This window comes from Atta cephalotes (assembly GCF_000143395.1).
Source record: "Atta cephalotes unplaced genomic scaffold scaffold00007, whole genome shotgun sequence".
NCBI lineage: Eukaryota > Metazoa > Arthropoda > Insecta > Hymenoptera > Formicidae > Atta > Atta cephalotes.
The window spans coordinates 3,684,499-3,708,725 of record NW_012130071.1 but is presented as its reverse complement, the minus strand read 5'-3'; the positions used below and the strand labels follow the sequence as shown (position 1 = coordinate 3,708,725).

The 24,227-nt window shown below is 30.8% G+C and overlaps 2 protein-coding genes across 2 annotated transcripts in view; both read left to right on the top strand.

The window, feature by feature from the left end:
- Positions 1–2,610, top strand: LOC105626992 (dynein intermediate chain 2, axonemal-like). Its single transcript, XM_012208275.1, has 4 exons — positions 1–183; positions 911–1,156; positions 1,352–1,452; positions 2,406–2,610. The coding sequence occupies exons 1-4, from the start codon at positions 1–3 to the stop codon at positions 2,608–2,610; spliced, it is 735 nt and encodes a 244-aa protein (XP_012063665.1).
- A 942-nt stretch (positions 2,611–3,552) lies between these two features.
- The window catches only part of LOC105626991, a 25,657-nt gene continuing 4,982 nt past the window's right edge, over positions 3,553–24,227 (top strand). Inside the window, exons 1-7 of the mRNA XM_012208274.1 lie at positions 3,553–3,624; positions 4,082–4,510; positions 5,335–5,617; positions 5,915–6,187; positions 7,281–7,738; positions 8,395–8,721; positions 9,092–9,363. Coding sequence (XP_012063664.1) covers positions 3,599–3,624; positions 4,082–4,510; positions 5,335–5,617; positions 5,915–6,187; positions 7,281–7,738; positions 8,395–8,721; positions 9,092–9,363 — 2,068 coding nt within the window. The 5' untranslated portion in view covers positions 3,553–3,598. The remainder of the gene's footprint in view (positions 3,625–4,081; positions 4,511–5,334; positions 5,618–5,914; positions 6,188–7,280; positions 7,739–8,394; positions 8,722–9,091; positions 9,364–24,227) is intronic.

The following is a 24,227-nucleotide window of genomic DNA, read 5'->3' as shown; positions in this document are numbered from 1 at the left end:
ATGGAGATCAAGCAGGTTTTTCTAAAAACACGCGCTGAATTTGGCAAACAATGTATTTTCGACATATGTGGTCCGCACTTGGACGAAGAGATCAAGCCACATCCCGACGCTATGGCCCATTATATTATAAAATCTCACTGCAACGTCGGCATGCAACACACCAAACAGTTTGCCTTACACGAGGTTAATTCTTGATACTTTAATAAATTCAACATTAATTATTTGATAATACCAAAACTCATTAACTTTGTAAGAAAAATTTGGCTTTTAGTTCTTAAGTTGTTAATTTAATTTGTAAGATTATATACTCAAGATTTCTGTTATAATAATGACTTTAGCGTTACAATGTCGGATCAGATGTAAAGGAGAACGAACTACGACTCAACTTGCGGCAACCTTTCTAACTCTAGTTCAAAAACTCTATTAATATATTCAAAAATCAGCTTCGCTTTACTTTAACGAAACTAGACGTAACTTGCGGTAAAATTGGCGTCAGACTGACGCGTCTGACGGCGCAGTATCCGCGCATCTCGTAGAGTTCGCTACCTGATGCCACAAATGTGTAACTTTCTACGAAACTGCAACATGGAAAGACGGTACATCACACGAATTTTACACGACCAGCACATTTTGTTTAATAATGAGGCAATTTAAAGCAGACATTCGACATTATTTTGAGAACAACAACAATTTCATAACTCATAATTTTAATATGAAGTCTACGTTTGTGTGCAGAATATCTCAAAAGTTTATTGTCATATGTTTATTGTTGGAAGAAATTAACTAATGAAATTGCTACTAGAAATATAAGATATAAAAAGCCATTCCAAATAATCATAAATTTTCGCGTTTATTTTATCATTAATTTTATTTTATTGTGTTAAGAAATGAGAGGAACAACTGGAAATAGAGTTGTCAGAACACACGCAATCCAGCGCTCAAGTCCGTGGAATTTCACATTACCGTCCTAGCAATCATTCCTATGGAATTCCAGGCCCAAACTGTCAGCATCCAGACGAAGAGTAGTGGAATGTTTCACTTCGAGGGTGGTTGGCCGAAGGAAATCAATCCGAAAGACGAGGAAGTTACAACAAGATTTCGCAGACGAGTCGAAAAGGAGGAAGATTGGGGGCCGAAATTGATGAATTTATTTCAAGTATATTAAATAAATTATCGAAAACATTTGTGTATTATTAAGATAAAATTTATTTAATTAAAATTCTAAAGGGATATTAAACTTAAAAATTAATAATTAATAATTAATTTCTAGATTAATTGCATGATTCTAGATATTGATACTACATCTTATTACAGAAAATATAAAAACACATTATTGTTTTTTTTCTCACAGAAAATGGAGCACAATGTCCTTCAGAATGGCGCACTTAATATATACGAACACTATTTCGACGATATAATTCCTACAGAATTAGTGAAACCTCGTGGTCTCAGGTGAAAATTTAATTTTGTCATAATTAATTTATACTTTATGTACAAAGCTTATAAATAAATTGTGATTCATTCATACATATATTGATATTGTTAATGTGAAGCAAAATAATATAGTAAAATGTATAAAATATTTATTAAAAGTATTGACAAATGTGGCCGTAATCAATCGTAAACAATTCAATGAGTTAAAGAGATCTGAATAGATGAGTTTCCATTGTCATATAATACGTCGATATCACGCATAGAACTTCGTGCGATTTCAGATGGACAATTTTAAAATGTATATATTCGTGGAGGACAAGAATGACTACGTTGGTTCGACCATCAAAAGATTTAAAATTTAAACCCGGGCCGAGCCCGAAGGTATCCGAACATATGTCAGGATTTCGAAGTCGTAGTGGACGCGAATGAATTATGCATCCTACCGCTAAATTTGCTTTTCTCTGTTTTAAACTTTAACGATTTTTGCATGCGGAAACTGTAGACGGCTTTATACTATTTAATAATTTAACTACTTTGAAAAAAATATCGCCGAAATAATAATTTATTTTTTCTTCTTTTAAAAGTGCATTTTTTAATAAGATAAATGTAAATGTAAGGTAAAATAATACGCATCAAATTTAATATTAAAATTAATAGATGGAAATTAGGGCATGTACGATAAAAACGGAGATGGAAATAATACAGAGAATTTCCACGATGTAAACTAGGTTATCGCGGTAATACATTTATCAAATACAATATATTAATACCAAAAGGATTTATATATATTACAAAGTTCATCATCCACTTGCAGAATGAGAAATTCATATTATTTTTCAAAATATTAAAATCCCATATTTTTATGTCAGACACATTTTATATAGATATTATTTTAATGGTATTATTATCACGTTAAAAGATATTATTTTATACTGTAACAAAGTCAGTAACAGTCTGGAATTTTATTTCAGGACAGTGAACGTCTACGAGGATCCTCAAACGCCGGTGAGATCGGTGAACAATATTTCTTGGTCGCCAGACGAAGGCAGTAAAATGGTGGTCTCATACTGTTTCTTTGGAATCGAGCCAGATTACAGCAACATTGCGTATATCTGGCAAATTGGTAGGTGGAAAAAGCGCGTAAAAGCCTTGACTGCATTTAGACGGCGCACTTGATTATGGTTGCACAACGTCCGCAATAAATTCCCGCCCTTAACCTGCATCAGCGTGTTTAGTAACGGCCATTTTTTTACTGCACGCAAATTTCTTCGATAAATAACAATCTCATTTCACGAAAATTCATGCGATTTTTTGTACATTAAGAGCTTCTTTTCGACAATCACCCAACAAAACATAGCCTCAAATTTTTATTGCGCTAAATAACGTAAATTTTACAACAAAAAATGTATGGAAAATATTTGTCGATATAATTCCATTATGATAAAAATAAATTAAATGTATATTATTAAATTTATTACAATAGAAATTACTGATATATCGTAACTTTTTTATATGAGAAACAGACGTTTCCTTCTCATCTCGACGCAAAGTTAAATTAAAAAGTTATACATGGAATGCAGTTTTAGCGATCGAATATGCCAATTTTCTTTATATTACACTTTCAATATTACACTTTCATTTGATAAAATGTTGATCAATCAAGCAACAATACATTGTTACTGATTCATTGAACGAGAAACATGCAATGTTTTTATGCCAGCAATTACAATCATCTTACTATAACGAGTGAAATACTAGCTAAACAACACGTACGAGTAAATCAGGCATGAAAATCCAACGATATTGCATTTCTCGCGTATCGGAAATGTAGCTACACTTTATTCAACGTATGTATTTTTTAACGATACGGCTCTAATGGCATAAAATCGAATTTCACAAGCGTAACTTTTTAATCTTTTAAAAATAACGCTATGTTTTTCCATTTGTTTGTACGATCGTCAACCGAAATGTCGCGAAATGACGGATCTGAATATTCGAAAAACATATGATAGACAATCCAAATAAGCCATGGATAGCACTGGAGGCTCCATTTGCCACGGTGGTCAGCGAGTTTAATCCCCGAGATCCTTCCATACTTGTTAGTGGCTTGGTGTCAGGCCAAGTTTGCAGCTGGGACATCAGGACTGGCAGCACTCCGGTTCAAATGTCTCATCGTCAATTCAGTCATAGGTAATCTAGACGTGAACATGCCTGGGTGCGACGTCGGAACTTTGGATTTCATAATTCAGTACCAAAGTGCCCCGGTCTTGGTCGGTCTAAAGCGTATTTCGCGCTCGCGCGACAAAATGATGAATGATTAAAATGTTATTTTTGTCGCGTTTCCACTCTCAATTAAGTTTCGTTACATTTTTTAAATGACATTTGTCATGTCGTACGTGATTTTTCTTTTAATATCACGTTTGAAACAACGACTCCAATCATCTTTTTTTTTTATTTCGTTTTATCTGTGAAAAATGCAGCGACATTATATATGAGAAAGATATTTGCTTTTTCCTTGAAATAATTATATGATATAAAAGAATATAATTAAATTAATAAAGAGATATAATCAAATTTCTTTTGTGAAATATTAATATATCATACTTTTTAAATAACGTGTATAAAAATCCTGTATTTTTGCGTGAAGGGATTGCGTGACAGTAGTAAAGTGGATCGCCACGAAGAGTAATACGGAGTTTTTCTCGGGTTCTTCGGACGGCCGTGCTATGTGGTGGGACATCAGGAAGTTGCGTGAACCAACCGAAGTTCTCGTGTTCGATCTTCAGACGCCAAATGAGCAGAAGATAGATCGAGCAATTGGAGTTTCATCAGGCGACTACGAATCCAGCGTAGGCACGAAGTTCATGTTTGGTTTGGAAAACGGCATCGTGATCAGTGGATCAAAAAAATCGAGAACACCGGCCGAGAAAATGGCCTTGAGATTCAATGCTCATTACGGCCCAATTCTTTCCGTCGATCGCAGTGGCTTCAATCCGAAAATCTTTCTAACTATAGGCGACTGCACAGTTCGCATTTGGGCGGAAGACACTAAGGACAGTAGTCTTATATCAACGAGGTATTTTTTTTCTTCCATTTAAAACGAAACATTCAAAGAAATATTTGCAAAAATATTATTAAAACCAACAAGAAATAATAACAACAAATAATTAGAAAAATGTGATAACACTTCAGTATTTAATGACTCCAAAAATGCTTAATAAAAAAATATATATGTTTCCGTTTAATAATTCAATGCTATGTACTTATATTTTCAAACATTAAAAATTATTAATTATTCAACCAAAGCCATAAATCGCAAACTTTGAAAATATATTATTTATCATTACATGATTCATTTTATTAGCGAAATATAAGTCTATAATATATCGCTTATTGCGATAAGTAATTATTGATACAGATGATTAAGACGTTAGAGATCTAAGATAATTGATATTTAATATTAAAACATTCATATGAAATTAATAATTTAAAAATTATTTGCTCATTTATGATTATTTCAGTACACTAAGAGAAAAATGTACTAAATTTTAATAAATAATTGTTTAAATTGTACTAATATAACATTTATTTGCGAAAAATAAATATTTGTTAAATAAATTATAATAATAGGTAAATCAAATTAATAGTTCTTGTACCAAAAAAATATTCAACTGACACTATTCGAATAAATATTTATTAAAATCTACATTTTTTTTCTCAGTGTACTGAAATAATCATAAATAGGCGAATAATTTTTTATATCCTAAAATATAGAATCAATTCTTATGGCAATAGAAATGAAATCACTTATTGCAATTGTTTGTCAATTAGGATAGAACACATTAATTGAACATAATCTGATAAAATCTAAGATTTTCATATAATTATCTGAATCTTTAGATTTATAACAGAAGGCCCACAATGTGGCTGCTGGAACAAAACAAGACATTCTATATTTTACGTAGCGACGCGTGTTGGCGTGCTGGATGTATGGGATCTTCTAATAAGACTACAAGAACCAATCTTGTCAGTAAAACTATGCGAGCAAAAATTAACTGCGGTCGCGTCACACGAGATGGGGTCTTTACTGGCCGTCGGAAATTCTGCTGGCAATGTTTATCTCGTCGAGTTGACGGAAGCGCTATATTCGTTTGATAAAAATGACAGGAACGATTTTACGTCGGTGAGTATCGGCAATTTGTCTTTTTATAATATTGCACATAAAATTTATTAACAGCATGCAACAGACAGAAGTTAAAAAAATCTCTGAAATAATATTATGAGATATAACGATATCTGATAACATTCTTTATTCGACAAAAATGTAACCAAATTAATCTTTCATTTAAATAATTATTATTTAAAATTCATTATATTATGGATTTAATTTCGTCATATTATAAATTAAATTTAATAAAAACATTAGTTAAAAAGAGAAATAAAAATGAACGTGATATTCATTGCATTTATCTGACGCCAGTATCTGGAGAGATGTACTCGTTTCGTAAAAGCAATAGACACGCGTATGAAAGAAATCAAATTAGCGAAAACTACCATAGAGGAAACGTTGATGAATTCGAGAGAAAGAAAGAAGAATAAACGATTAATAAACGATCGTAATAAACAAAAGATTGAAAAAGAAAAGTTAAAAGAACCACGAGAGAGAACTAGAATTATATTCAAGAGAAAACTTAAAGATGAGTTTCCCGAACTTCAAGAAGTGGAAGACAAATTTTTTGAGATTGTAAAAACGGTAATATTAAAATAAACATTCGATAATACTTAAAATATCATATATCTAATAATAAATATCATTTTTTGATCAAAATATATTTCAAATTAAAATTTCGATTTAACCAGAAATAGAGTTTAATAACTTTTGAATAACAATAAAAAATTAAAAAAGTTGTTCAGTTAAATTTCCATAAAGATATTGTACTTTGTGTTTAAATTTAGCATAAAAAGTTGTGTGTCGTTTGAATATATTTAATTTTACACTATATTCTTCTTCCAACGTTTTATTTTCAGGGTTTAATAAAATTTCTAATATATCACACTCGCGGTCAGCTAACCGCAATATATTAGAGAACTTTTGTAATATTTCATCTATCTTTCATTCGACTGCGACCTTTTACTCTTCGGTGTGATTTATCGCCCATGTACTGTCGCGCGAAATGTCGCTAAATAATAATTATGCTTGACAAAATTTAATATAGCTGTTAGATATAAATTCATAACATTTTCGAATTATATATAACTATTAATAATTTTATATCAAATCAGAAAAATGATTGACTTAATATTTATTAAATCAATCATTATTATTTTTGAAAAATTTTATCTGATAACGCGCTTTTTAGGCTTTCACGGTTTGATATCATTTTCAAAGATATCAAAAGGTTCGCAGGTTATCGCTGTGTTTTCATCCATTGCTATTATCTTCTATTTTTCATTGCTACAATTTTTTATCTCAAATTTGAATATCATTATTAAAAAGATTGTATTCAAGCGATTATTTATAATTTGTTTGAAACTTTAATTAGGAGACACGATAGTATCTCGACATTAAGATAAGTGCAGCGACACCATATACCTACGTTATCCCTCATTTTTAAGTTTTAACTATTTTAGATCTAAATAAAGGTACTTTTATGTGTAACAAAAATTACTAGCAATTACGATAGCAATACAAAAAATTATGTCTAAGACATAACAAATTTTAACATACATATATCCTATACAGCCGCATCTAATATCGTTGAAATAATTGAACGCACACAGACAAATAAACAATTGGATTTATTTTACTGTTGATTCAATCTATACCATATTTCTGGATCTCGTAGGAAAAACAAAAATATGAAGATATTGAGGATTTAGATACTTTACCTTTGAAAGTGAGTCGTATGAAAAAAATCAGTCGGAAAATCGAAAAGAATTCGCTGATAGATGAAGCAACAGGACTCAAGACGAAAATATCACCCAAGAAAATATTAGTCAAAGAGCGAGAAAAATATCCAAAGAAAACCAAGACCATCGAAATTTCTAAGGCGGAAATAGCGCAAGACGTTGAACAGGAGAAAGCAATGGCGGAAGAGCCCTTGCCTTTGTTGGCGGAAGAGCCCTTGCCTTCGTTGGTGAAAGCGATTGTAGAATCTCCTATGCAGGAAATTAGCAAGAGAAAGCGTAGAAAGAAGGTGCGGAAAAAACGACCAAAGCCCGTCATTTTCAGGTTGACGAAGCCATGTAAAGTTATTTGCAAACCTGACATTTGCTGCCGCAGAACTGTATTTAGAAAAACTAGGTATGACGTGCAATTTAACAAGATGAATATAAATGTTCCTTATTTTTTAATTAGAAGAATATTTTCTATAAAAATATTATTAATAAAGAAAATTTTCTATAAAAATGTTATTAATAAAGGAAGTTTTCAACATGTTGATTGACTTTATACTTATGTAATATATAAAAATATTATATGTATTATATAAAAATACCTCTCTCTCTCTCTCTCTTTCTCTATTCTTCTTTTTTTAATTTGTTTGTATATTATGCTGCTTCATAATTAATCTAAAATTAATTAATATTTAACAATTATATAAGTATATTAATTCTATATTTATAATAGACATTCTATATATTAATAATATGTAAACTTTTTATTAATTTTGTATTTATTTTATAACGCACGCGTGCGTGCAAAGTACTTTTTTTATTTTATTATTATTGTTATACATTCCGTATTATATTCTAATAAAAAAAGTTAACATATCAGATAGAAAAACTTGAAAATCTCGATTTTGTTAAGATTGATAGAATCTTAGTAACTTTTGAAATTTCCTGATGTCACTAGAATTTGAATGATTTTTGCTTTAACTTATTCTGATCCAACTGTCATCTTTCTTTCTTCCTTGACTCTAAAATCTACAAGAAAAGGATATATTGAATTTTCGATCTTAGGTTTACAGATCGAACAATCAAAGATCATGAAAAATGGGGCGAGATCGACGAGAGAATGAGAGCGAAGGATGACATCAGAGCGAAATCGTCAATCAAGGACAAAATGAGACGGAAGAAAAGAGAATGCTGGACGGAATTTTTGCGCGTTTATAAGCGTAGAGAGCTGACTAGAAAGTACAGTACAGAAGAAAAAATTCGTTTCCTTCAAAAGATGATAGTACCGCTTGAGGAATTCGCCGACATGACGGAAGATGTGAAGAAAGCTAAAAAGGAGATCCAAGAAGCCAATATGGCAAGGAAACTCACCAAGAAAGCTTTGAAAAGCAGGTTAGTTCCGGTTTTAGGTTTTTCGGAATTGGACTTCAACTGATTTATCTTTAGAATTTTATTTTCAGAAGATTTTATCTTTGTCGAACTGTATTCCAAAAGCTTTTTAATTTTCTTTATCTTTCACTTTATTTAAATACAATTTTTTAATTTAAATTCACTGATTATTCCGAATATTATATTTATTACTAATATTCAACAATGAATCGTAAAAAACAGAGACAATATTTACACTTAGAAGCAAACATATCTCTGTAAGAGTAGAATATCTCCATCGAGCTTCTATCATTTCAATCTGTAGACTCAAAAATTGAATTTTTCACCGTCCAACATTTGACTACCGATAATTCAGCGATGATATTCCATACAGTGCTGCAATAGCAGAAAAATCTCAAGACACCCCAAGAGGATCGGGAAGGGATAAGGAAGATTTTGCCAAGGAGGTCACGAAGAGGGTCCTTACTGCACGAAAGGCAAGAAAGGTGTGTCGTATGGTCGTTATGACAGATCCTTGCGTTCCCTGGGAACCACCCTCGCTTGCGGAAGATCTGCAGATACTTTTCGAAGATCTTCCGCCGGAATCGATTGAAAAAAAAGACGAAACCCGGCGTGGCTTGCATGGAAGAGATCGAAGCCACTCGCGTTAGAGTTTATCCATGGATTTCCGATTTCCAATCCATCGAGTAATGTTACATTATCTAAAACGTTCCTAACCTTTTTTATGTCAGTGCTGCTGCCATACTATTTCCAGAGATTTTTCATTCTTTAATTTAAAAAAGGAATAATATCTCATACATAATGAATATTCCTTTTTTAAATCATTTTTTAATCATTTGTATCGTATTTTTTATTATTAATTATAGACTAATTAAAAAGTTTAAACATCTTACACTTGATGTAAGAGTGTAACAAATAACAAAGAATATAACAATATTAAATAGTCATAGTTAATATTAAATAGTCAAGTCAGCATGCAATAACGAGAATTTAATGTTACGCATTGTTAAATATTAAAAAAGAAATGGTAATTCAATCCCCTGAATTAATTATCATTTTGTTATTTTTAATTTTCATGTATCTCAAAATGCAAATCAATTCATTTCTATGGTTAGTTTCAAAGTAAGCAACGTCCATATTGATGTATGCATTTAGTAAATAATAAACTAAATTTGAATCTCACATTTAATACACATTTTTCTTAAACTGTTTAATTCTATTATTTTAGTTTAATTAACGATATATTAGGTAGAAGCAGTGGCGACCTGAAATAACTCAAATTGGAAATAACATTCTGAATTTAACAGTATTATAAATTAATATACTGTTATAAAAATATATTTACTGATCAGCAAATATATTTTTACGTTTATTGTATTAGAGTTTATTATGAGTAACTTCGATATTTACGCCACGCGAGAATTTATATCATAGAAGTCAGAAAAGTAGAAAGAGTAGGGATAATATGCACGCAACTATTTTGTTATATGTTTTGTTTAAATTATATTAGTATTGTACTATGATTTCAGTTTCCTTCTATTAATATTAATATTAAATTATTGTCAATTGAATCGATTTGTCAATGTACTGAATAGCACAACTGTATATCATAATCACATCTATTAAAATGATTATTGTAAGATTGCAAAAGGCTTAAGGTTATTTGGTGGTACATAAGCCTAAGGGATAGTAAAGAATGATGTATAGTAAACAAGTGCTTAGCTCTATATTTTTTGTTCAGCTTGATTTCTTGTATATCCCATCTGTTTAGAGGGGGGAGGGATATACGGCATTTTTGGCAAACGGGATTTATGCTCAAACCATACAAAGTACGCAGATTGAATTCAGTGCCCTAAATGTAATAAATGCATTACACGAAATATATACCGCACGTCATAATAACACTTGTAATAAAATGTAAAAAGATTGTAATTATTATCTATTACTTCATATACATATTTATCATCCTTTATTGCTTAATAAAACTTTGTAAACATATTTTATAAGTTATTGTATCATTTTACGTCTTATTTATAAGAATTATTTGTAAATTTTTCAGTTGTATATCCCACCTCTCTCCCATGAGTAGCCGTATATCCTATCCTTACGGGAAACAAAATACAAGGATTTTAAAAAGTTCATTTTTTAATATAGAATAACTTTGGATTTCTAACATTTTCTTCACAGTAGTAGATAGTACAAAGTTTTTACTGATATAATTCATTCACTATATACTTAATCCTCAGTTATCATACTAATGCGAATTTGTCCCCAGTAATTTTTGAAAAAAAATTCACTTTTCAATTTATTGTTTTCTTAATTGATGATGACAATTTCTTGCAATAAAATATTGTTCTTGCTTAACTTTATTATTATCAGTATTTTCCAGGAAAATTTTTATTATTATTCCAAAAAACTATATAATTGAATTACTTTTGCTTTTTTCATTTCAAAGTTACATGTGATGAAAAATGGAAAAGCCAAATTCGCATAATAATAGTATAACCGTGACTGAAGTGTGGTAACTTAAAGTTAAATAGTACAATAAATAAATTAAGTTTTTATTAGCCGTATATACCGAAGTTATCCTATTTGTTTCAGTTCATGTTTGTAGATATTCTTTACTTCTTCAAACAAATCACTTGTATATATATCTTCGATCTGTCGATTTTCTTTGTGATTCATGTGAAAAATCGGATCGTGCAAACTAACTTAATCCATTCGCTCGAGGCGATTCGCATTATCGTGAGTCGAAAGGGTACGATGGGAAATCCTCTCTGGTCTTCAGGGATTCGGGATGATAAATTCGCGCAGGAAGAGCTAACATTCAAGGCTCGATTCCGGTCATAGACTGGACAGTGGAGCAAGAGACGACATTTCCGGAACACCAACGTCCAGCTCAACTTCCGGAATTCCTCTCGTACATGCATCAATCAGAGCGTATGTACAACAATGCATGTGAAAGCATACCTTTCACACGCAAAAAGTTAAATGCTATCGTCTGGTGAATCGCACCTCCTTCATCGACAATGTTTCCAGACAAAAGTTCGGCGTGCTTTAACGAAAGTTGAAATGGAAGTTTTCTCTTGCGAGCAATTTCAGTTCCCTCGAGAAGAAATGAGCGATTTGAGAAGGAGGATATATAAGCAAGCAATACTCTTTGTTAATCTATGAAATCCTTGACGCATTCAAAGGGAGCATTTCCTCGGTGAAAGTTAAATGGGTAACACTATCTTTCGAAGCTTTTTTATTGCTCGACATCAAATATTTTGACAATTTCTTATTATTTCATTGTTCGCAAGAGTAAAATCGTATTTTAACTGCTGATTTCACTGAAATGATGACAGGAAACCATCGCATATGGCCGACTCGTTATTTACAGATTATTACTCAAGAAATATAGCTGACGCTCAGAAAATAGATAGAAAGAAATTTTATCAGTTAATTCTGACAGAATACCCAAGTGAGCAGGTTCCCTGGCGTCTGCAGAAAAATAATTTCTACTTGGCAAGGTTTCACGTATTTTTCCGCCACTTAGCGCACAGCTAGCCATAGCTCGAAATCATTCCGAAATATTTCTTATATGATTATGTAACATTGTAAATATTACTTAATTAAATTATCTTTCTGATGTCCTAATTTACACACATAATTTAATTATTATATTTTATATTAATTGAAAGGCAAAATCTCTCTTAAGTATATATTGCAGAATCAATTAACATTAAACTTCACAGGTTTCTAGTCAATATTTTATTATAAGCAATAATCTAATTTCCTCCAATTTGTATTTAATGAATATTTCAAAGTATAACCGTAATATATACATGTATATATAATACAACCCTCAATTTGTGAAATATGTATATTATTGAATAATTCAAGCTTGTATAATTCAAAACAGAAATGATTTCCTCCCTCGAAATACGAATATTTGCTCCATACAATCATAACTTAAGCAAAAGTTAAAGTTGACAGATCAGAATCTTTGGAGACGTTTTTAAAAAGCGGACGAATCAAAATGCATCCAAAAAGAAGTATTTCAGAGTTGGCGCAACAAACGTTGCATATTGCGACAAATTATTCACGTTATAATTTCCAAAGGAAATCCCTGCGGTGCACAAGCAGCGCTCAATGTGTCGCCAATCGGATGTTACTGTTCACCAACGGAAAGAAATTTAGAAAAAAATATCACATCGAAATTTCGAATAAGATCTGAATGTGTGAACATTGAACCGCAAAATCCCTATTTGTTTCCCAAATCCCAAATTGCTTCTAAAAAGAGGAGAATTCACGAACCGCTTCGTTCATGATGATCTTATCATGACAATATTATAAATATATTTATGATTACTAATTTTTACATATTTTACACGGAAGTCGGTTCGCATAGCTAAAGAGTTTAGAATAAAAAAAATAATAAAAGAATGACTATAACGATTTTATTCAGTGATTCTGCGCGAAAAGTGATGAAAATAATTTATTAATAATTGTACAACACGGAAACATTAATTTAGAAATTACGTTTCTTGGAAAGATAAATTAGTCTACATTATTGTCCTTAATTTCAAGTTGAATGACTATTAATAATAGGTCGGTAAACACAATCATTAATATACATGACACTTTTATGCCAAGCGCATACATACATACATACACACATATATACACGCACACACGCACGCACACACACACACACACACACGCGCGCGTGCACGCGCGCGCACGCACGCATGCACGCACGCACACGCACACACATATATACATACATTTGCACAATTGTAATGCGATTGTAATCGTGAATTATTCGGCATTGCAATTTAATAACGCATTAATTAATCGTGAGGTACGTTTCTGACGCATTATGATACTATTACGTTCTAATTATCGAGTTACTTTAGTAGCATAATTTATGTTGGACATAAATTATATTTGAACTGACAGAGTGATTCCAACGCAGTGGAAGTTTAATTATCAACGTTTCTTGCATATTTTATAAAATGTGAAAATTTCCTTCAATGACAATTACGTTCACGGTTCAATTTCAATTAAATTCCATTTATTCTTAAAAGAAACAGAACAAACACAAATTCCAACTCTTGAAAAATGTAGAACAATATTGTAGATTGTAAGAGCGATTCTCGCGCTACAAATACAATTAAAATTGTAACTCTGCTATTGTCACGTTTGCAGAGCCAAAATTAATTTCTCGATAATGGCATTACTCCTAATCAATAAAGCATTGTAAACTCATATTTTGGAATCTTTCGATGGCTTATTCGTTTCCGATAAATACGCGCGAATAATTGTCTGTAGGGGCTTTTTCATCCTCCAATTATTGCTCTCGGACGCGTGTAAAATTAAACACCCGCTTCCGCGGCGGAATTTATCGGTCCGAGATAAATAATGAGCGCGCCTAATGCCCGTAACAAATGTACACCCGTTAAATCAGCTTCTAGGATTAAATGGAAAATCGGCCGATGTAACTCGTGGGTATCGTTTTGATACGCAGCCAATGTACGAGATAAAACGAAACAATCGATTATTTTAATATTGCAGTGCTGCATGCTACGAGTCCCATCGGAATTCAAAACAATTATATTATATTTGGGCCTGTGAATGTACAGCCAGTCACAGAAAGATTGCAACATTTCTTTTTCGATGGTTTTCCGAACTCAGCCTTGCTCATAAAGCGATTGAATGTAAATAATTAAATCTATAAATAAGAATCAAGCCCTCGATGAGCAAGCCCGAAACCCATCGAAAAAAGTGTTGCAACCTTTCTGTGACTGGCTATAATTGTGAGTAAATGGCGAACGAATGGATTAGCAAAATAATGAATAAATGGAAAATCAAATGAGAATAAAACATGCAAGAATATATGAAGTATACTTTGTAAAAATGAAAGTGCCAGTAAAAAACAAAATAAATTAAATAAATAAATTAAAGTAAATTTTATAAATGAAAAATTAATGTATATGTATAACGTCATCTATATTTTATAAATGTTTCATTCATTAAGACAAGAATAATAAATACATCAAAATAAGACATAAACAATAAATACTATCAAATATTTTATAATTTTCTTAAGTATTATTTGTAAGTCAAATATTTTTTCTAGCCAGAGAAAGAGAGAGAGAGAGAGAGGGAGGGGGAGGAGGGAGGGGAAGCGAGAAATAAAAAATCTTTCCTATTGTATTATTGTTTCATCTAGATGTATATAAGATGCACCATGTCTTAATTAAGAAAGAAAATATATTATAAGAAAATATTCCTTTAGTTGAGATTTAATGACTGAAATTATTCAAAATAGCAGAAAGGATTAATAGAACATGGTATTATCTTAACAATTGTTTCCGTTCCATTTCATTAAAATGAAACGGCGAGAGCGAAAAACGTTAAGTAAAAATCTGGACTAGCTTCGCTGGGATTAGTTTGATGGCCGTCGGCGATAACCTTTGATTCGTCAGAGTCATTAGCAATTAATCTGGTTTAACCGCAGTAACACTATTTTTGCCAACTATCTTCAATCAGCAAAAATTAGTTAGAAAAGAAGGAGAAATGATTATTACAAAGGGTAAGACGCAAATAATTGCAACTATTCATAAGAACGCAAACTTCATAAATTCACTTTAATGCCTCTTACCAATTTAATTGACAAATATATCATGTACTAGTTTCTTATTAAGATAATAACAATAATAATAAAATTTATTGTGAGTAAGGATTATAAATAAAATATAAATACGTAAGTCAATTTACATGTATGTGAGAAAAACATTACATGTAATGATAATCGCATGAAGCCAAAAATCAAAGCGCACAATAGAGGAAGCTACAACATAATAACTGATGTAATGCGTCGCCTAATTGAAAAAGAGTACACTTAATTATATATGAAAACATAAGCCTGCAGGAAATATAAATAATAATGAACTTTGTATATATCCTTAACATAACTTTGAATTTTGATCATAGTACATGCAAAATATGAAATAAAGCTTAAACCTTTAAAATACAAATTCCGCTACGTGTCGCAGATTCAAATCAAAAATAACATCTTGATTATGCCGTTGAACCAAGTACAACACATAGCATATGAAAGAAAAAAGAATAATTATCTTGAAATATAAACTATATTTGATTGATAAAACCAGTTAATAGAAGATACATAAAGTAGAGATAACAATAAGTTATTTGTAATGGAACGATCATGAAATGAGTTATAGACGCTAAGGAAGATGATTTTGAACGAATGTCAAGATTGAAAAATTTGAAGGCTGTATAAGAAAAGGAGGACTAAAATTATCGTGCGATGAGGAAAGCAAGAAAACAGATCTTGGTAGCGCATATTAACAGACAGGCTTGAATACGAATCAATATTAAAGTATAGCAATTTACGAATATATAGTATTTGAGAGGAGAATCTTGTAAATCAAGCAACAAAAATGGAGAATGAAGTGTTAATAGATAGAGTCATTCTGGAAAAATGGAGAAATATAATCATATTTTCAGGCCTGTCCAATTTGAGCTCTGGAGCCAAAACTATTCACACAAAACTATCCACGTAAAAAAATTCAATGTGAATAAGATTTTAGAAGCTATAGACTGTTGATAAGTGTTACTTAGATGCGTATTAACACTTTACAGTCCCCGAAATCTTACCCACATTGAATTTTTTTATGTCAATGATTTTGCATTTTGGCTCCGGAGCTCAAATTAGACAGGCCTATCATATTTTTTGATGCAGTATGAGAAACAAAAACAGCAGTTTTGAATTAATTGTATTCTACGAAGTGAATGTTTACTAACAATAAGACAAGGAATACAATAAATATCAACAAATAAGGATAAGACAATGGATTGTGTAACAAATAATTGTATTGATTGTATTGATTATATTGATTGTATAACAAGATTTGTATAATAAGGGATTGTAAAAAATGAGTACGTTCGATGAGAACTCGTTTTTTAATTTAAACCAACTTACTATTGTTACAATTAAAATTATATTAAAACGATGTGATTTGTCCAATAAATTAAAAAATAGAATTATAACGGCATTTATATTAATTTTGTAAATACATTAGTAATTTTTTTCATATTCTTCGTTAATAAATAAATTGAAATACATAAATATACGCACATAAAATTATGCAGACATTAATAAATTAACAAAAACTAAAAACAAGTTTTTGATTATTTCGTCATGTAAAATTTCGTACACGATAATTAAAATTGTTAAATAAAATATAAACAGAATGCTAAATAAAATGTAAAATAACATATTATATTAATTGAATAAAAAAATAATAAATATAAATATATAATAAATATGTTCGGAGAAAAAATACGACATAATAATGCTGAGAATTATAAAAAATGCAAAATTTATAATTTTAATATGAAATTACATCATACTTATACTTTTAAATTATTATTGTTTTTAATATTTGTAAGTATTGTAAAAAGTAATTAAAAAATTAAAATTAAATAAGGTATAAAATTTGTAATGTGTATGCATCAATTATAAATAATAAATCAAATTGTTATTCATTAATAATTAATGTATTTTAAAAATAATATGCAGTAAAAAATTCAAAGAAAGGCGTCATCAAAAATAATGCAATAATATTTCTCAAGAATTATTCGATAAACATAATGCTTCTAGTTTCATTTTTCATATTTGATCAAGATCAAGTACAAAAAAGCATTTCATCACGAACAATCCATACGAAAAATTCAGTTTTTTCACTTGTGGCATCCTTGATCACGGACGCGAGTGCCATAATCGATTTTAAATCGATGTCAAGCGTCATACTCAAATTTAACGACGTGACGTCTTTTCCATGCAGATACACGATTTGCATAACATGCTGTACGGGATTTTTCATCGCTTGCGGCATGTTTATAGGTCCAAGTAATCTACTTAGGCGAAACACTTAGGTCAGCACTTAGAATAATTTTTCGGCATGGGAAAACGAGAGAGACGTGCCGCTTAATGTCCTTCTTGCACGACGATGTTGGAAGATCAGCATACGCAAAATGATCTTTTTCACGCTCATTTTATGTAACCAACAAACATCTGGTATTGAGATTGGAGAAATATTGCGATGTAAAAATATTATATTTGCCTTCGGATTAAATTTGTACATCGAGAAACAAATGCGGGCTTAATTGAAAAAAATCATTTATAACACGGTAAAATAAGTTGATAAAAATATTATAAAAATGTTTGTTATCTGTGAATAAATAAAAGCTAATAATAAATAAAAAAAGATATAAAAGACAATAAGATTGGAAATAATACTGTTTATGTTAGATACATTACTTTTAAATGTATCGAAGTGCAACTACGGTCTGAATGTTAAGATTGTTGAACTATTATATATATTCATTTAAATGCATTAATTTCAGAAATTATAATTGCCGATGGTTGTCGGACTTTCAACGCAATCGATTTGAAATATTAATAATCCCCCAAATTTCTCAAATTTAATCTTAAAAATCTGTAATAATCTTATTGCGAAAAATATTGCCTCAGCCGGGAATCGAACTGGATCTCTTGCATTCTACAGTCCTTTAGATTACCGAGACTCAGACCGTGATGGCGCTTCGTATTTAAAGTAATATATATAAAAAGTTGTGTTGAAATTATGTAATAATTTAGTTATATAGTAATACAAGTGATATATAATTATATATTAGTACTAATGTATGTCTTTATATTTAGAGATAAAGATTAAAACTCAACGTGACTATAATTTGCACATTTCAGTATGTGTTTGTTCTGCATAAAAGCGAATACGTTTTAGAAGTTATGTAAATTGTGCACAGAGAAAAGCGATAGTTGTTGAGATTAAAATGCAATGCACAACGCTAATATAAAATTAATTACGATGATTGCTATTTTTCGTGAAGGTGTCACAGATGGAAAAAAGTAACATCCGCATGCAAGTTTCCTTTCTGCATTTTTATGCATATGTTACATAATACCATCCCTGATGTAGTTAGATAGATCAATAAATATATATATGTATTTTTTAAAATAATACAACATGCTGTTAAATTGAAAAGTTTTTATTAATCTTAATATAATATTTTTCTCGATTATATTATTGTTATAAATCTAATTGCTTTGTAACAATATAATTTAGAAAATTATGCTTCATCAAAATTAATTTTGCTTCATAAGGGAAAACATTTTCATTGTTTTTGCTTTTAATAAATAATTGTAAAACACGGAAGCTTTCATATAAATGTGTAAATAAAGTACCGTGCAATGAGTTCATAGTTTCAAGAAAATACTTCAATAATATTTAAGTGCTTGTTAACAATTTATCGTTTATGCAGTTAAGCAGTAAAGCATCAGCCATTCAGATTACCATATAACAGGGAATTACTGATCTTTTTCATCGATTAATGAGAATGCATTTTCCAGAGATTAATGATATCCGATATTGTCGTTCGCCGTGACAAATCGCAATTATCATAGTGAGACAGTGAGTTTGAATTAACGAATCTACTAATTCTCGCCTGCTAATTTCTAACGTTAATTTTTATTTTACTTTTCTATGTTTTAGTTTACTGACATTTTAAGAATTAAAAATTCAATAATAAGATTAAATTTGTCAATTTTTATAATAAATACAATAATATTTCTTTTTATTGCAATAAATAAAATAAAAAATAATAAGCAATAACCTTTACAACATATATAATTTAAAACATATAATTTAAAAGAACAATTTATTCTTTGTATAAATTCTTATATTCTTATATCATTATGTAAATTGTTAAATTGTTAAACGAAAAATGTATCATTAATTTATCAAATAATTCCGCAGAATAATGTCATCAACGAACATACGAATTGAGATGAGAGAATAATGAGAGTTTGAGGTTTATCTGAAAAATTCTACGCCACAACCATAAGATTTATTATCAGTGACACACACAATGAAAACTCAACGTTCTCGGCTATGCTGAGAAGAAAACTTCATGAAAGTACGAAACTGGAACGTGAGGATAGGTAATTAAAAAGTCGATCTCAGTTATCGTTCTTCTCAGCGCTGTGGAAGAGCTGATAAAGGCTACGACCGTCGTCGAAACCAAGACAAGCAGACACAAAAGTTAAAAGAGATCGAGAGAATAAGAGAAGACGAAAAGATAAGAAAAGCAGAAAAATCTTTCTATTCTTCATTTTATGATTTTAAGTATAACAATTTATTAAAAATTTAAAATTTTTGTAAGAATGTCAAGCTTATTATGAAATAAGCGATAAAAAAATGATAAAATATAAGGAACACATTTTCTCTCACTTATAATATTAAATATCTATCAGTAGCTATGATTTAAATATTTCGTATTATAATTTAAAAAAAATAATTGTAAAAATTCTCATTTTTTCAAACGTTTAAAGAAATTGATCCGATAAAAATGGTAACTTCCAGTTATGTATGGCCGCAATAGTAAATGATGAACAGTGATTTATGGTGAACAGTGGTGCGAGATGCGGCGGAATACACGCATTTAAATTGCAAATTCTAGATTCATAGCAGTTACACGCGGCGGATCGGAACTTAAAGTTGTTATCCCAAATATCCCAAGGGTCGTGCTATATTCTATCAACGAGAAATTGGCATACCGGATCGATCTTAAATCTCCCAGAACAGGATTGTCTAGGCATTCGTCGCGCGTCATTTATTCAGTCCGCAAAAATGTCGTTCACGTAGAATCAGATTTCATTCCTGTCAACGTTCCATCGAATTCGGTTCGTATGCAGTACCGATTGAATGAAACGGGATTTTCACTCGCGCGAATGGTAACAAATCGACTGGTTAGTTTCCGCTTTCCCATTTTTTTCTTCTTTTTCAAATATGTCGAGCAAATCAACTACACGACTGTGTGCTCGAGCGGCATGTGAAACTGAATTTACCGTGCGCAAGGTAAGCGATTTCGTAGATGATACAGTTATTCAGTTGGTACATGCGCGTGATGTTGCTGCGTTTGTGTTAAAACAATCGTTAACTACGTTAAAACGGAACGCGCGTTTGCAGCGACATGCAACAGTTCAGATTATTGATACGCAATTATCCAGATTATCGATGTGATAATTGCCGACGCGAGTCGAGTTCGCGGATATTAGTCATGCCAGCTTGTTACAGAATTAGTCCCTTAATCCTTTCGCTTTTAACAGAGTAATGGATATTCTCCTCATAATATTATCATCCAATTGTAATTTATATTAGTACCGTAATGGGTGTTTAATATTTATGTACACTTTAATAATGTCTATTGCAATATGTATAGTTTACATACTGTAAGCGCATCCAAGCAGAACAACAAGTCACGATAATGTCAAAATGAATCGGAAATGATTGAAAAATGACTTTTAGATCATTTTGGAGTCATTTTGATATCATAATGACTTGTTGTTCTGTTTGGATATATAAAATACAATACGTAGAAAATATGACATTTAAATATATTTTAATAATGTATTTTAAAATTACAAAAAGTATATTTCATGAATTTAGGCAAAAATTAGTTTCATATACATGTGCAATGCCATATAACGCAAAGCGTATATTAATATTCTATTATGTTCACATTTGCTTGAATATGAAAGGCACAAAATTTGTAATTTCTTGTGAGTGAACCATTTCCATAAAGACTAAATCTGTTATCACAATATAGAATATCTTGTAAATATAAATTGCTTACACTACATCTATATTAAATAAACTTATCATAAAATAATAAAAAGGAAAATTTGACTTTTGTTTAAAAAAGGAACTTGATGATTAATTTGATGATTAAACTTCCAAAAATAATGCCCGAATCTCAAATGAGAATTTAACTAAAAAATTAACTGTTTCTGAGGCGAGATGTTGAGCAATCTCACAAGTATCAATATTATTTTTTTTATAATAAATAACAATAGCGAAATTTTAATTTAATAAAAAAATTAATTTTAACACTCAAAGAAACAAAATTTGTAAGTCACACTCTTCGCAACACAGCATCACAAGTAATATAGGAAACAAAAGTGTCAAAAAATATGTGTTGATAAATTAAAATTTCGCTTATTTCCGATATATAAATTGCTTACACTAAATCTATATTAAATAATCTAATCTATATTAAATAAAACTTATCATAAAACAGTAATTTGAATAACATTTCGTCGAGTTTTATGCGAAAAACAGAATTCGTCGTCCGCTTTGATGTAGATGGAATCGAGAAAAAGGGAATGAGCATTTGATACAGGCCTTGTTAGGCCTGTGAGACGAGCACAAGGCATACATATATCTCTCTTTATCATACAGAAGCCGTTCTATCTAAAGTGTCACTTGTTCTCTTAGAATGATATCATCCCGGACCTTTTCACATGACAGACAAGGTGCAAAAACCACCTGTCAGGCGCGACGCATGACTCCTGCACCACACCTGAAAATTGCATGAAAAATGCAGCCATGTATACAGCATTGAATTCCCTCCGAAACTGTACGAGCAAGATACAACCGATTGAAAATTTAGAAAGAACTCAACGATTCTCTCGCGAAACAACTCGCGCTGTTGGTTCATGGATTATGTATAAAAGAAACGATGAAAGTGAGAAATCAAAAATACGATCGCCTCGATGAAAAACTATAAGATATTTTATTAATAACGAGGAAGAACTTTGCATTGTTATACATCGCTTCTTAGCTACACAAATAATTCTTCAAGCTAATTTTAATTAATACTTTTAATTCGTGTCTACATGGAGCAAAGTGAACAAACGACGTTGACGCGTCGAGTAAGCAACAATATTTCAAGTGCAGTCTGCAATGAAAAATCGAGCGAACCACGAGGATCGTGACTAGCATGTGGATACCACTTCTCTCGTCGCCTTCCTCGACTATAACACGACCGTACGTCCTTGTCAGCGACATATTCACTTTAGTCAAGACCGGGATCTTGCTGCTGACAATGCTTTATGGAGCCGCGCAAAGCGCAGTGCCACTCCTACCGTGAACGGACGTCGTCGACGTTGTCGTCATCACCGTCGGCTCTTTGTTCGTCGAACAAGTTTACACCGTAAACGCGCGGCTGTAAAATCGGCCTAGGATTTACGAGATCGTATGCGCGAAGGACGATAATCATCGTCCCTCCGCGATATTACTCGCCGTCGATATTATAGCTTTCATTATAATGTTACGATAATGTACTAACGCTTTGGACATGCTAAGCCATTAATATAAAACGCAATATAATTTTGCAATTTTGATAAAGTATAGTCCACTTTAAGCACAAAGAGAATAATTCTGAAATCTCGCTTCTGTCTACGAATTCGTTGAACAATTAAGCCACAGTTATTTTTCCCAAAGAAAAAATATATTTATAATCGATATTTTCAATTAAAGTTATAGAAATTTTCATGCACTACATTTCAAGAATAAAGATAAAAGATTATAAATCTTCAATATTGAAATAAACCTTAAAAGGATTTTAAATTGAGAGTTAATTGCATAATTCTCTGCACACAAATGTCTCTCTCTCTTTTTTTGTTTCTCTTTCCTCCTCTATCTTTCTTCACAGTTTCTCTTTCTCTGAAAAATATTACGGAAACATTGTATTTCATGATAACAAACTCATATTTGCAAAGTGTTTCAAGAAAAAAAAATTCAGAATTTTTAACAAATTGGAATAACTACCTTCACTAGACGGCTTTATTTAAACATCGAAAATGACCACGGTATTATTATTGCCATTTACTTTCGATGTCACTATATGGTAAAGTTGTTTTAATACAATTTCATAAATGGCGCTGAGCAAATGTGCATCGTGTAATATCTACTCCGAATGGAGAGCAGAAACTTCATGTAAAACGATCGGATGCGAAAGTACGCTTCTGATAATTCCAACTTTCGCTTTAGCTTTTTCACTGTCTTCTTTTATCTCAGTCTATTAGCAATATTCTTACAACAATAATCCTTCAGGAGTTCCATAAACAATTTTTTATATAGGAAGTAGAAATTTGATAATATAAAAAAATAAAAAATTATAGCAATATCTTTCATCGCGGATATTCTGCGTCAATAATCATGCTATTTAAAATATTTTAAGTGCATGAATATGACTGTATGTATTTCTGATAAGCGTTTAGTTATACTTGGTATGGTTACATTTCGGATGGCAAGTTGCAATTCATAATTTTAAGCACGTACTCTGAAATAATGGTATTATACAAAGCTCATTTTAACTCAGAATCATTTTAAAACAAAAATATGTTCTCATGTTAAAATCCAACCGGATGGAAAAGCCGCAATTTCTCTTAAAATAGAATATAAAGAATTATTTTGGATTACTAATTTTTTAAATACATCAGTAAAATATTAAATAAGTTGTACACATAATTATTTTTCGATCATATAGAATATTTTTGAATCTCTCTCTCTCTCTCTCTCTCTCTCTCTTTCTCTCTCTCTCTCTCTCTCTCTNTTNTNTTNTNTNTNTNT

What these genes read in the sequence shown, in the direction of transcription:
- LOC105626992 (XM_012208275.1), top strand. Translation starts at nt 1, where the DNA reads ATGGAGATCAAGCAGGTTTTTCTAAAAACACGCGCTGAATTTGGCAAA. An exon ending in AACAGTTTGCCTTACACGAG is followed by an intron (nt 184 to 910) that starts GTTAATTCTTGA and finishes AACTGGAAATAG; the next exon opens with AGTTGTCAGAACACACGCAA. An exon ending in GTGAAACCTCGTGGTCTCAG is followed by an intron (nt 1,453 to 2,405) that starts GTGAAAATTTAA and finishes ATTTTATTTCAG; the next exon opens with GACAGTGAACGTCTACGAGG.